Raw genomic sequence first — 13,212 nt, 5'->3', positions numbered from 1 at the left:
TGGGCCTTCGTGTCCACATCTGGGCAAAGAGGGCAAGCGCTCAATCTCCCACCCCGAGAAAAGGGGGTAGAAGGGCAGAAACCCCTCCCCCCACCTCCCTCCATCTGGCCGGGCTTCTCCCCTCCTGCTGGCCAGGGACACCCAAACTGGCCAGGAACACACAAACCCAAGCTCTCCCACACACCCAGTCTCCTCTCTTAAAAATCTATATAAACACAAAGTATTTTTTAAACAGCCCAGCCCACTACACTTACCAAAAGAACCGGCCCCAACTTGGGCTCAGTAGAACCAAGACCTATACCCCTTCCTCCAACAACCACAGGCCCTAAACACTGTGCAGACCTCCAGGCCTGGCGCTCAGGACCTGCTAGAGATCGTGGACCCCATCCCCAGGCAGGGGCCCCAGTCACTCCTCCCAGCACCCAGGGGCCCTGAGTCATCTCGAGAGGGTGACCCAGCACATTTCTGCTCCTTCTCCCACCCAGCCCCGGTACTCCCACCTCCAGAGTCCCTCCCGGGGAGCAGCAGAGGAGAAAGACTAACTGACGCCCCCCACCCAACAGCCCAAAAAATTAGCAGCCCCCAGGCACAACAACCCCCCCACCAGAAAAGCCAAATAAAATCATGGAAATCCAAAATAAAGGAAAAAAATCAAAAGTCAACTACTGCCCCCAAAAGGCTTTTTAAACATTCTCCAAAAAAAGTTTATTAAAAGTGTTCTTAATGCTTGGAACGGAAAAGATTCCCAAATATACAGACGTCTCTTTTCTCATAGAAATAGATTATTTTTTTATAATACAAAAAAAAAGACAAAAAAACAACAACAACAAAAACAGCATCAACAACCCGGTGGAACATCTTTAAGCGATTACTCAGGGCCCGGCTGACAGTTACACGTGGGTTGCGTCAGTCCCGTGTACACACGCGTTCAGCCATGTTTGAACCGATTGCATCAACTTCGAAACCGGCCCGCCCGCCGGCGGCTGCAGATGGGGCAGAGGGAGAGCCAGAGTTTATCATTCATCTGTACACATAGACATTTCTTCTTTAAATACCACGGGCGGGCGCCCCATCTGCATGTGCGGTTGGTTTGGACAAAAATATAGATATATATAATAAAATATTAAAATTACCAACGAGCTCCCCGCGCTGCCAAGTGTCCCAGTGCCAAAGTTTTGCCGGCGCCACCACAGGCGGGGGCGGGAGCGGGAGCGGGAGCGCGGGCGCTTCCCGGAGTCTCGCGGCCACCCCGCGCCCGACAGCGCGGAGGCCGACCGACAGGGGGACGCGCGCGGGGGCCGCGCTAGCAGTGGCCGGAGGGAGCGAGCAAGGGCTCGGGCAGCTGCTTGAACAAGTTCCGCAGGGTGCTGAGCTCGCGAGACAGCTGCTCCACCTTCTTCTGAAGCCGCTCGTTCTCGGCCGTGAGCTCCAGGACCTTGTGCTGCGTCTCCAGGTTGCGCATCTTGGCTTTGTCACGGCTCTTGCGCACCGCGATGTTGTTGCGCTCGCGCCGAATCTTGTACTCGTCGCTGTGCTTGTCCACGGTCTTCTTGGCCTTGTTCTTGACCTGCGAGGGCGCCGGCGCCGCCCCCGCATAGCAGGCAGCTGGGGGAGCCTTGGCGTCGGCTGGGCTCGGCGTGCCGGGCGGGCTGGAAGACGAGGAGGTGGACAGGCTACCGCTGCTGCCGCTCGGCACCGCCTGGTAGCCGAGGTAGGCTCGCAGCGCGTACGGGAAGCCAGCCGCCATGCCTGCGCCGCCGCCGCCCGGAGCCCCGGCCTCCTCCTTCCGCTTGCAGTCCGCGGGCTCGAAGCCCGGCTCCGCCTTGAGCTCGGCGGGCTGCGGCGGCGGCGGCGGGGGCGGCGGGTGCAGGGGCGCAAAGCAGCTGGGATGCAAAGCGCCCTTGTTAGCCAGGCGCCCCAGGTTCACGTAGCCGTACTCGGCTGCCTTCTTGCAGTTCTTGCCCGCGTAGTCGTCGGAGAAGAGGTCGGAGAGGAAGTCGTGGTGCTGCCCGGAGGAGGCGGGCGCGGAGGCGGGCGCGGGCGGAGCCGCCTCGAAGGTGTCCGTGGCGGCGGCCGTAGCAGGCGCCGGGGCCTGCGGCGCGCCCAGCGGCTCCAGGTACGGACTGAAGTCGATGGCGCGCTCGTGGTCGCCGATGCTACCCAGCTCGCCGGCGGAGGGGCGCGGCACGGATCTGGCCGCGGGGGGCGCCTTGCCACCGTATGGAGCAGCCAAGCAGTCCGCCTCGTAGTAGAAGTTGGCCACTTCCATGGATTTAAAGGCAGGTGGCGGTGGCAGGGGGAGACATGCTGGGTCCCAGGCCACCAGGCGTTGCATGAACGCGGGTGCCCGGGGAGAGGGCTTGGGGCTGCCCGCTCCGGCCGGCCCGCAGGTGGCGCGGCCTCCTCGCTGCAAACAGTTGCGCCGGGTCGCTTCTTCTACTGCCGCTGCTGCCGCCGCTGCCGCCGAGGTGGCCGCTACTAGTACGTGGGCTGGCGGCTGGACCCTCGGGTAGGTCCCTTTCCCGGTCCCGTGCGCGGCTCTGACTCGCTGAAGTTTCTCCTGAGCTCGGTTATTTATAAGGCGGCGCATGGCAACGGTGCGTCACGCCTGGGCCCCTCCCGCTGCCGCCGGGACGTGGCCACACTGTGGCTGCCTGAGACCCCCGAGAGGTAGGCCGCCTGACCGAAAACCGAGAGCTCACCCTCGGGGGGTCCCCTGGCCCCGGAGGGCCTGGCCCCGGGGGGCGGCCTAACGCCCCCTGTCGACTCCCACCCAGCTGCCCCGGGATTGGGAGCGAGAAGGGGAGGTGCGACCCCGCCCCCGAACCGCCCCTCTGGGCTTGGAGGATGTACTGAAAGAAGGAGGGAATCCGGGGAGGGGGCAAACGGTCGCCTTCCCCCAGACGGCGACGGCCCGCCCCCTGCTGGAGGAGGAGGCTGTGGCTTCAGGATCCGCGGCGCCCAGACCCGACGCCCCACAGAGAGGATGCTCCCCAGGCGGCATCCTGGAGACAGCAACTCCGAGTCGAGTGCAGTCTGCGGCAGAAGTGACTATCTCCACTGCCCTTCCCGGACGCGGCCCCGCCGCTAAATGTGCCCCGGTCCCCAGCTCTTGGAGGGAGGGGATTCCACATCTGTGGCGACTTCTCTCTGAAATCCCCCTCCAATACGAAGGCGCAGGGGTAGGAGAGCCGCGCTCCTCTGGGCGTCTGCGGGGGTCGGCCTCGCCCCTTCCCTCGCCCTATCCACCACACTTGGCCGCCCCCCCTTAGACCACACCTGGGTCTTCTCCAGCCCCACCCGACCCTGACCTGGGCCCCGGGGAAGTGGGCAAGGAGCTTGGTTCTGCCACACTGTGTGACCTTGGGGAAGTCACTTCTCTGAGTTTCCACGAAGGTGTCCTCCCTGTTATGAGCTGTATTACTGTCTCCACCACGGACGCCCACACATAAGGCTTAGTTTTAAGTCCACTCTGGGAAGCACATCGGAAAGAAGAGCCTGCCCCAGAGGGTACAAAGAGGTCTGGAGGGCACCTACCACACCCAAAGTCATGTGGCTGTATGTCCCCCCCTTAGTCTGGAAAGAAGAATCCTTACCTGGGCGCCTTAATATCTGTTTGCCAACCCGAGGTCACAAAACCTGTTTCTGAGACTGGTGGGGAGGGGGTCCAGCCAGGCCCCATGGGGGCCGTGCAGAGAGGAGGGACTTCCCCATTTACCAAGGCTCCGCCATGCCCGCCAGCAGGCCTGGGCCCAGGGCTCACTTTCTCCCACTGCCAGTGTTAGGCTTTCGCTGAAAGCGAAAACCAGGCCAGTGCCCCTGGTTCACAGTTGCCAAAACCCATGGCCACCCTGGATTTGAAAGGGTGTCTGAGGCCCTCCCTGCTGAGTGGGCTCCAGCAGCCCCTTGCCCTCTCCAGTCCCATTCCTAGGCCATTTAGGCAGCTCCTCAGGCCCAGGCAAGAGCTCCCAGCCTGCCTGGGGCTGACCCCCGGCCCACTGACCCCAGCCCTGGCCCTGGCGGACCAGCAGGCATTGCTCAACCTTCAGCATTATCTGCTGAGCTGGGGTGACCTCTGCCCCGGAGAGCGGAGAGGAGAACAGAGCAGAGAGCGGGAGAAATGACATCTCCAAGTACCCTTTAGGGGGTGGAGTGCAGGGTTGAAACACTGGCCCGGCCTGCTGGCTTTCTGGGCCTTCCCAGTGCTAGGGAGGGATCCAAAGCCCCAGGGCCACCCAGCCAGGCCTTCCAGGTTGCACATGGGACACTCAGGACTGAGCTGGAGGCCCACCCAGGAGGCCCTCCCTGCTCCACCTGCCGGTGAACTCCCTGCTCCCTGCCCTTCCCCCAGCCCTTATCTCCAGCCACCAGCATCCTGGTTGCCTTGCTGTCTTGTCGACCTCAGTCTCTTCCCAGGCTGCCCACTGCACGAGGGCTGTCCCCCAAATACGGGACTTCTGGGCTGGACAAGCCTGAGATTTATTTGCCAGCGAGTGAATGCATTTGCCGTTGCCCCCTGGACCAGGAACACTGTTTCCCCAGCTCTGCCCCAGGCTCAGTTGAAAGGCTGCCTCCTCAGAGAAGCCTCCCAGACCTCCCCATGGAAGGTCCCCTGCCCTCAGTCACTGCTGTCACATCCCCCTGCTGTTTCCCTCGCCTTTCTCATTACTGTCAAAATTACTGCACACCTACTCATCTTGCTCTCTGTCCCTGCTGTCCCCTCCCCAGGTCAGCCCCTCCAGGGCTGTTTCCCTCACTGCCGTTGCCTCAGTGCCTACAAAAGTGTCCGGCACTTGGAGGGTGCCCAGTGGATGAAGGCAGTGAGGCCCCTCTGTAGCTGGGCTGGATGGCGCCCCTCACAGCCTCAGCACCCCCCAACTCTCAGGGTTCTGGGAAGATGCAGCAGTACCTGGGGGGGGGCATCTAAAGCTCATTGGAGGATTTTCTTCACATCCTCAAGCCAATCTTCCACCGTCTCTGAGCCCCGTTTTTAAGCTCTGCGTGTATTAATTCATTTAATCCTCCTGATTATCTATAGGAATCAGGTCCTGTTCTTATCTCCACTTTACAGAGAAGAAAATGAGGCCGAGCAGAGCTAAGTGTGTGGCTGCTGAAGGTCCCACCAAAGGAGTGGGAAGGGCTAAAGTCCTCCTAGCCTGACCTTCCCCTCTGGGTCTGTGGCAAATCATAACAGGCCTGGCAACGGGAACCCCATCTTCAGAGTGGAAAAACTGAGGCCCAGGGAAGGTTGGCGTGGGGTCGAGAGGCACCCCGGACCCTGGAGACCAGCTCCCACCAGGTCTTGCCCTTCTGGCCTCTGGGATGGAACTGCACCCCGCAAACACTGAGCTCTTTGCTTTCCTTCCCTGCCCAGGACTCCCCATTCTGGCCTGAAAGGGAAATCAGTGCAGTTGCCACCTCAGTGCCATCCCAGGTGTCCTTCGGGGAGGCTGCGTGCCTGCCCAGGTGACATAAGACCTTGTTTTTACAAGGTTCATTGCTCAATGAGCCCTGCCTGCTGCCTCAACATTAATGCCCTGCCTTTCCTGGGGAGGAGCCAACGGGAGCCAGACCACTGTGACCCAGAGGCCAGGAGCACGCCCCAGTGGCCTTGTAGGCAGCAAGGACCCGGAGTACACGTGACAGCACCCACAGCACTCTCTCCCAGTTACGTCCTGCATGGGCGCTTGTGGAAACCGAGACTGGAAAGGGTCTCACCCTGGCAGCCAGTGGCCACACCCACCCCAAAGACACATTCAGTCTGACCCCACTGTGTTCCCCTTTGTTTTGTTTCTTTTTCAACGAATGTATTGCCAACATTTAAAAGTCGGGAGACTTTACATCAAAATTCAAATTTTCAGCTTCTCTTTTTATAACCGAAAGCCTGTGAGCTGGGCTCACTTGGCCACGAGCAGCAGTGGGCAGGAGCCAGGCGGGGGCTGTGGAGGGAGTGGGCCCTCTCCTCCACCCAGAAACTGCTTTCAGGGCTCTGTCTCCGGAGGTCTATTCCAGGAGGAGAAAACCGAAGTGACTCGCCCAAAGGAAATCCCGTTGGTGCGGCTCTGACAGAGAGCAATAAAGGTGTTTGCAGAGCGGCCTAGAAGTCAGGCAGCCGGCAGAAAAATAGGCAGAAAGGGGACCCTTCAGAGATGGTCCATGGAGATGGTCTCTAGTAGCTTTGGCCTGGAGGGATGGCAGGGGTTGGACTGTGTTCTCCATCTGAAGCCTCCTGGCTGGGGTGCTCTGGGTCCCCCTCTAGACCTCAGTCCATGATCTATAAAGTTAATAGTATCCCCCTCTCTCTTGGGAGTTCTGAGCCATGTTCCCCCAGCTGGCATGTGGGGGTACATCAGACCTCCCCCCAGCCCCCCAAAAGGCAAGTCACGAAAACCTCGCAAAACGCCCACAGAGGGTTAAGTAAGACTTCCCCCAAGATCGTGGTGAACTGGTAGGAGAGCTGGTCTTAAAAGCCAGAACCCCAATTCCAATGTCTGAGGTTTTCCACACCAGGCCTCCTCTGTGAGACCCACTCCCTCCTCCCCGCCCCCACACCCACCTCGCCTAATGGGCCTAAGATTAAATCCCGGAAGACTGCCAAGCCCAATGTCCTAGGGGTTAGAATTGCAAGTCCTGGGAAACGCTCAGGGCTGGCTAGCAAAACTTGCCTGAGCATATGCTGCCACTATGTGGCTAGTGCTGGGAATGCAGGAGTGACGGGAATCCTTTTGAAGGAGGAGCTACTGGGTGCCTTGCTTTGGGATCCAGAGGTCAGCACTGTGGACAGGACAGATGCTCACAGGACATGCGCAGGCCATTGGGAGAAATAAAAATGCTCAACAGGCAGTCAAAAAGCGCTCGCTTTCACTTAGTCACGCAGCAAGTACTTTTTGCCGCCTTGTTGACAGCGATTCCTGTTCCCACGAAGTTGACAATACCCTTGGGGAAGACAAACAGTAAATAAGGTAGATGAGGAAGGTACATGTTATGTGGAATTCTGATAAGCATAGAGGGAAAATACAGCAAGGGGGGGTGGGGAGTGCTGGGGGATTTGACTTTAGTTCTAGTTCAGGGGAGGTGACGTTTGAGCAAAATCATGAATGTGACGAGGGAATGAGGTAGCTGTGGGGAGAGTGTGCCAGGCAGGGGGGATGGCAAGTGCAAAGGCCCTGAGGCAGGAACACGCCTGGCCCAGGTGGTTGCTGTGGGTGGAGTACAGGGAGAGAAGCAGGAAACTATCTCATAGAGATAGCAGGCGCCACATCACACAGGGCTTTGTGGGCCTCTGCAAAGGCGTGGGCTCTTGCTCTGGGTGAGCCGGAGCCACGAGGAGCCCTGAGCAGAGGAAGGACAGGCTCTGCCTCAGGTTTGAACAGAATCCCTCTCACTGCACATGGCGGATGGACTGCACTGGAGGCAAGGGCAGAGTCGGGGAGCCCCGAGAGGAGGAAACTGCCCGTTGTGGAGGCCAGGGATGGGATGGTGGGCCCACCAGGCTGGTAGCCACGGAGGTGGGGAGAAGTGGTCAAATTCTGAATCTATTCTGAAAGCAGAGCATATGGGATTTGCTGATAGGTCCGATGATAAAGCAGCCCAAAACCTCTGTGCAGCACGGGACAAAGTCGGCAGAGTGGAAAGGAAGGTAGCCTGCAGAAGGGCAGAAAGTATTTGTAAATCACGTATCTGATAAGAAGTTAATGCCCAGATTGTATTTTTTTAAAAACTACAACTTGGCAATAGACGATCCAACTTAAAATGGGCAGAGGACTTAGAGCAGACATTTTTCCAAAGAAGATCTAGGAATGGCCAAAAAAAAAAAAAAACTACATGAAAAGATGCTCAATATCCCTAATCATTAGGAAATGCAAATCAACTCCATAATGAGAGACCCCCCTCTTACCCTCTAGGGTGACTGTCATTGAGCAGAACAGACACCTAGGGCCGGTGGCCGGCGGAGAAGTTGGGCCATGGTGCACGGTGGGCGGAACTGCGAAACAGTGCAGCCACCGCAGGAGACGCGATGCCTATTCAAGTTTCAAAATATGAAAATATTGAAAACAGCTGCCCCATGATCCGGCAATCCCACTTCTAGGCGTCTACACAAAAGAACCGAAAGCAGGATCTGGAACCGATATTTGCACACCTGTATCCACAGCAGCCAAAAGGTGAAAGTGACCCGAGTGTCCACTGATGTATGAAGATAAACAAAATGTGGACTACGCCTACCATAAAATATTATTCAGTCTTTTTTTTTAAGATGGGGAAGGGAGGGAGGAAGAGAGGGAGAGAAACATCTATGTGAGAGAGAAACATTGATCGTCTGGGGATTGAACCTGCAACCCAGGTGTGTGCCCTGACCAGGAATCAGACCAGCGACCTTTCCTTTGCGGGATGAGCCACACAAGTCAGGGCAGTCTTCTGTCTTTTTTTCTTTTTTAAGAATGATACATACTGCAGCATGGATGAACCTGGAAGTCGTGAAATAAGTCAGCCACAGAAGAACAAATGCTGTAGGCTCCACTTATACGAGGTGCCAGGAGGGGTCAGACTCACGCAGACAGGAAGGAGAAGGGTGGTGGCCAGGGTCCGGGAGAGGGCAGGAGCGGGACTCAGTGTTCCGCGGGCACAGAGGGTCCGTTTGGGGACATGACGGAGTTCTTAGCGGTGGACGGGGGTGATGGTTGCCCAGCAAGGTGGGTGTACCTAAGGCCACTGAACTGTCCACTTAAAAATAGTTCAGATAGTGAAATTCATGTTATGTGAGTTTTACCACCAATTTTTTAAGAAGACAAGGTAGGTCTCCCTGTGTCGACATGGCAAGGTGCCCCGTGGTATCGAGACATGAAAGAGGCAGTGGCAGAAGTGTCCTGGGAGTCACATTTGTCTGGAAAACTTTCACCATTAGCTAATCGTCTTAAATGTGAACAACAGTGTCGGTGAAGGTGTGGGGAGCAGCTGGGTGCTCTGGCTCTCTTGGTGGTTGTGCGGAGTGTTACAAAGGTCCAGTCTCAAGGAACTGGGCTGCGGCTACCGGAATGAGAACTGCCCTGGCGCCCAGAAATGCTGGGGGTTTCTGCTGCAGACACTCCCACCTGCTGCGAGACGAATGGGTGGGGGGCGGGGACATGGCAACAGCAGAAACTGTCTACCAGAAAATAGAGCTGCTACTTTGCAGCTCTGCAGGAGAGGGTCCGGAGCAGCCCCGTCCCACAGAACTTTCTGGAAGGATGGAACCACATCAAAGTTGTTGCTGGGCCACTGAGCACTTGAGAGGTGCTCGGTGTGAAGGAGGAGCTGGATTTTTTATTTTGTTTGGTTTTAATTACATTTAAGTAGCCTGTGGGTAATGACTACTGTACTGAACAGCACACATCTAGACTCATCTCCAAGATCTACTTTTTAAAAGATTGTATTTATTTATTTTTAGAGAGACGGGAAAGGAGGGAGAAAGAGGAGAGAAACATCAATGTGTGGTTGCCTCTCGGCGCCCCCTACTGGGGACCTGGCCCGCAACCCAGGATGTCTCCTGACTGGGAGTCAAACTGGCGACCTTTTGGTTCACAGGCCCACACTCAATCCACTGAGCTACACCAGCCAGGGCAGATCTATTGTTAAGTTTTGTTTTTTTTTTTTAAAGTGCTGGACAAGATGTGTGGTGTGCAAACCCCCACATAAAGGAGGGGAGGTTTGGCAATTTACTCATGGATTCGTATGAGGATATCGTCTCTTGCTGGGAGGGCCATAAGTAACAGAAAACAGCAGCAATTTACTTAAATTTTTTTTTTTTACTCATCAGGTTTTGTTCGTGTTTGTGTATTTAATACGTGGCCCAGGACAGCTCTTCTTCTTCCAGTGTGGCCCAGAGACGCCAAAAGGTTGGACACCCCTGCTAGGCCTTCTTTAAGCTCAAGCGCCCACCTGGCACACACCCCCCTTCTGACACATCCATCAGTCAGCGCAGGAGGACGCACAGGGGACTCAGCAGGGTACACACACCAGGCAGCTGCTTCACTGGGAGCCCTACAGTGCGTCTACCACAGGAGAAGGGCTGAGGACCTCAGGCTGCAGGAAGACTTACATCCTATTTTCACCTTAAAATGCTCGCCATGGCGTTGTATGGCATTATTTGGTGGAGTTTAGAAAGCCGTGCATTGCATGGTCCTGCCTCCACACCTTCATTCATGCTGTTCCCTCTGCCTCTAACACCCTTCCCTGTCACTCCAGCTGAGAAATAGCCAGAAAAACTTTCGCTGAATGTCAAATTACTCTCTGCTTCCTCTGCCCTCTGCACTCTGTGCCTCAAGGCCCTTCTTCCACCCCCATTAGAGTTAGTTTTGTGTAACCTCCCTCTTCTCGGAGCCCCTGGAGGTCAGGCTGACCTGGGTCATCTCTGTACACACACACACACAACGGACTTAGGCAAGTGCTCAGTAGGTGCTCAGTGATTTGAGGATGCAATCCAAGAAAATAAACACTTGCCTGACCCCACCCATCTGGGCCCAGTGTGGGCACGTGTGATTGCGTTGCCCAGAATGGCCACCAGGTGGCGATGGAGCCCAGCCTCCAACCTCCCCAGCTGCTACCTGAGCTGAGAAAGCACAGGTAGGTAGGTGATGGGCCTGAGAGATCAGAGACCCCAAGGCAGGGTACTACTCCAAGCCCAGCTTTGAAGAGAAATTTCCCATCCTCCTTGTCCACTCCTCTCCTTAACTTCAAACCCAGCAAACTGACTTCCATTACAGGCATGCCAACCACTGATAAAGGCAAGAAGCAATCTGGATGACTCCACAACCTCGTACCAAGTGAAAGGTACCAGCCACAAAGGGATTCGGGCCACATGGGTCCACCTACAGGAAGCTGTAGGACAAGCAGAATTAGTCCATGATGGAAGACACCGCTGGGCTGGGGGCGGGGGCAGGGTTGACTGGGCAGGGGCCTGAGCTGCCTTTGGGGGATTGTGGTTAATGTCCTGTGCTCCTTTTCTCCGGCTTCCATAACACAGCACCACAAGCTAGGTGGCTTAAAACAATGTACATCTACTCTCTCGCAGTTCTGGAGGCCAGGAATCTGGGATCGGGGCCACGTCCCCTCTGGAGACTCTCTGGGAGAATTCCTCCTTGCCTCTTGCAGATACCAGTGGCTTCCGGCAGCCCTTGGCGTCTCCCTGGCTTGTAGATACATCATTGCAGCCTCTGCCCCTACCTCCGCATGGCCATCCCCTCCCCCACTGCCCGAGTGTCTGTGTTCAGATCTCCTTCTCCTTTCTCTTGTAAAGACACCACTCCCTGGAGGTCGGGCCCACCCTAATCCGGCCTGACCTCATCTTAACTTGGTTATATCCACGAGACCCTGTTTCCAAGTAAGGCTGCATTCACAAGTACCAAGGGTTAGGACTGGGATGTATCTTTTTGAGGGACCCAGTTCAACCTACTTCATGGTCAGTATCTTGGAAAGGGTTTGTCTAACACAGGTAGATGCATTCGTCGAAAAGAACATAAAGTCCACCTGAGATCTGTGCATTTCACTGAGTATAAGTGTCCACACAGAGAAACGAGTGTCAACCTCTCGTTCATGAAGACACGGTTGGGGGTGTGGTGGGCGGGGGTCTGCACGTGTTCTGCTTGAGTTGGGAGCAGTCCCTCAGGCCTTTCTTCCTCATTCGTGGCCTTGACACTTTCGAAGAGTTCAGGCCGAGTTATCTGGAAGCTCAGCTGAGTCCAGAGCACTGTGGTCTGGGAAAACTAACCTGAGCCACATATTTATGTTTAATGGCCAGTTTTTGGGTAGGCACAGCTGAAAAAGCCACAGGTGAGTCATTTTTATAGTATATTTTCTTTAACCCAGCACACCTAAGACCTTCTCATTTCTACATGTTCTCAATTTGAAAAAGTATGGGGAGAGTTGACATCTTTTTTTTTTCATGCTGTCTTTGAAACTCAGTGTCTCCTTAACACAGCACATTCCAGTTTAGACCAGGTACACGGCAGGTGCCTGACAGCCATAGGTGGCTGGTGGCCACTGTACTGGACAGCTCAGGGCTGCTCGCGTGTCCTCATGACATGTCTTTCCCCAGAGCAAGGGACCAGAGAGGGCAAGAAAGACGCACGTGCCTTTGAGGACCTACTTTTCTGGCACAATCTACCCATTAGAATCAAATCGCTGAGTCTGGCCCCAGTCAGGAAGGAGCAAATTAGATTCCGCCTCTGAAGGAAAGTGTCAGATCATTTGTGGACATATCTTAAAACCGTACTGCTCTGTCTCTGTTTGTTTACATCAGTGTGGATTTCATGTTATTCCATGGGCTCTAAATCCATCGCCACCATCATTTACTTTGGTGCTCAAACTGACCCAGGCTTGGCCAGTGTGAGCCCCCTTTCAGCTGACCCGTGTCCACCATTTAATGTGACCACAGCTCCATTATTCATTGAACATGTCCTTATTTTGGGGGACAAGATGTTCCCAGGCTCAATTTTTTTTTCCTTTTCTTAGCTCTGCCCAGATTCATTTTACTGGAGAATGGAGATTTGGAAACCCACATCTGGGTGCTGTCCAACTTTTTAATTTTACCCATCAGCCTCCTCGGTGTGAGGTCTTCTGTCCTGGCTTTTTCCATTTGCATTTCCTGTCGCTCATATTTTCGAGCCTTCTTCCTGAGCCTGTGGTTTTCCCTGCTGCAAACTGCTCTCCCACCTGTCCTGCCCCTGCCACTGAGGCTGCCGTCTTTGTGTTATTTCTAGTGTCCCCGCCTTGTCTCGGCATTGCTGTTTTAGATACTGCAGGGTCTGCACACCCTGACACCTGTCTGTTGATGTTGGCCTTGGTATTCTTTGGCCAGAATCCTTTCATTTGGGTGTCATCAAAATAAAAATTTTTAAATGCTTTATATACCTTTTCTATATCGGTGCTATTCTATTATGGTAAAATGCAGATAACATAAAATGTACCACTTTTGCCATTTTTAAAGGTACGATTTAGTGGCATTAAAGGCATTCACAGTGTTGTGCAGCCATCATCACCGGCCACCTCCAGAACCTTCCATCGCCCCGAGAAACAACTCTGTGCCCATGAAACACTGACCCCCATCTCTGCCTCCTGCCCCCCGCCCCCCACAGGCCCTGGACACCTTCACTCTACTTTCTGTCCCTCTGCATTTGACTACTCTACGTACCTCGTGTAAGCCCATCACACTTTATGAGTCCTTCTGTGACCGGCTTA

General features: G+C 55.2%; 1 protein-coding gene and 1 long non-coding RNA gene across 2 annotated transcripts; one reads left to right on the top strand and one right to left on the bottom strand.

Moving 5' to 3' along the window:
- Window positions 1-680: 680 nt before the first annotated feature.
- Window positions 681-2,784, bottom strand: CEBPB (CCAAT enhancer binding protein beta). Its single transcript, XM_037167198.2, has one exon. It carries the CDS (start codon window positions 2,588-2,590, stop codon window positions 1,304-1,306), a length of 1,287 nt encoding a protein of 428 aa, XP_037023093.2. The 5' UTR covers window positions 2,591-2,784; the 3' UTR covers window positions 681-1,303.
- Window positions 2,785-7,908: 5,124 nt separating this feature from the next.
- On the top strand, window positions 7,909-12,822 carry LOC128628300 (uncharacterized). Its single transcript, XR_008392637.1, has 3 exons — window positions 7,909-8,162; window positions 9,794-9,872; window positions 10,740-12,822. It is a non-coding gene; the product is annotated as an uncharacterized LOC128628300 (long non-coding RNA).
- The last annotated feature ends 390 nt before the right edge of the window (window positions 12,823-13,212 follow it).

This window comes from Artibeus jamaicensis, unplaced genomic scaffold, assembly GCF_021234435.1.
Source record: "Artibeus jamaicensis isolate MK-2021 breed Jamaican fruit bat unplaced genomic scaffold, CSHL_Jam_final contig_685, whole genome shotgun sequence".
In the NCBI taxonomy this organism is placed as follows: domain Eukaryota; kingdom Metazoa; phylum Chordata; class Mammalia; order Chiroptera; family Phyllostomidae; genus Artibeus; species Artibeus jamaicensis.
This window is presented reverse-complemented; position numbering and strand designations above follow the sequence as displayed.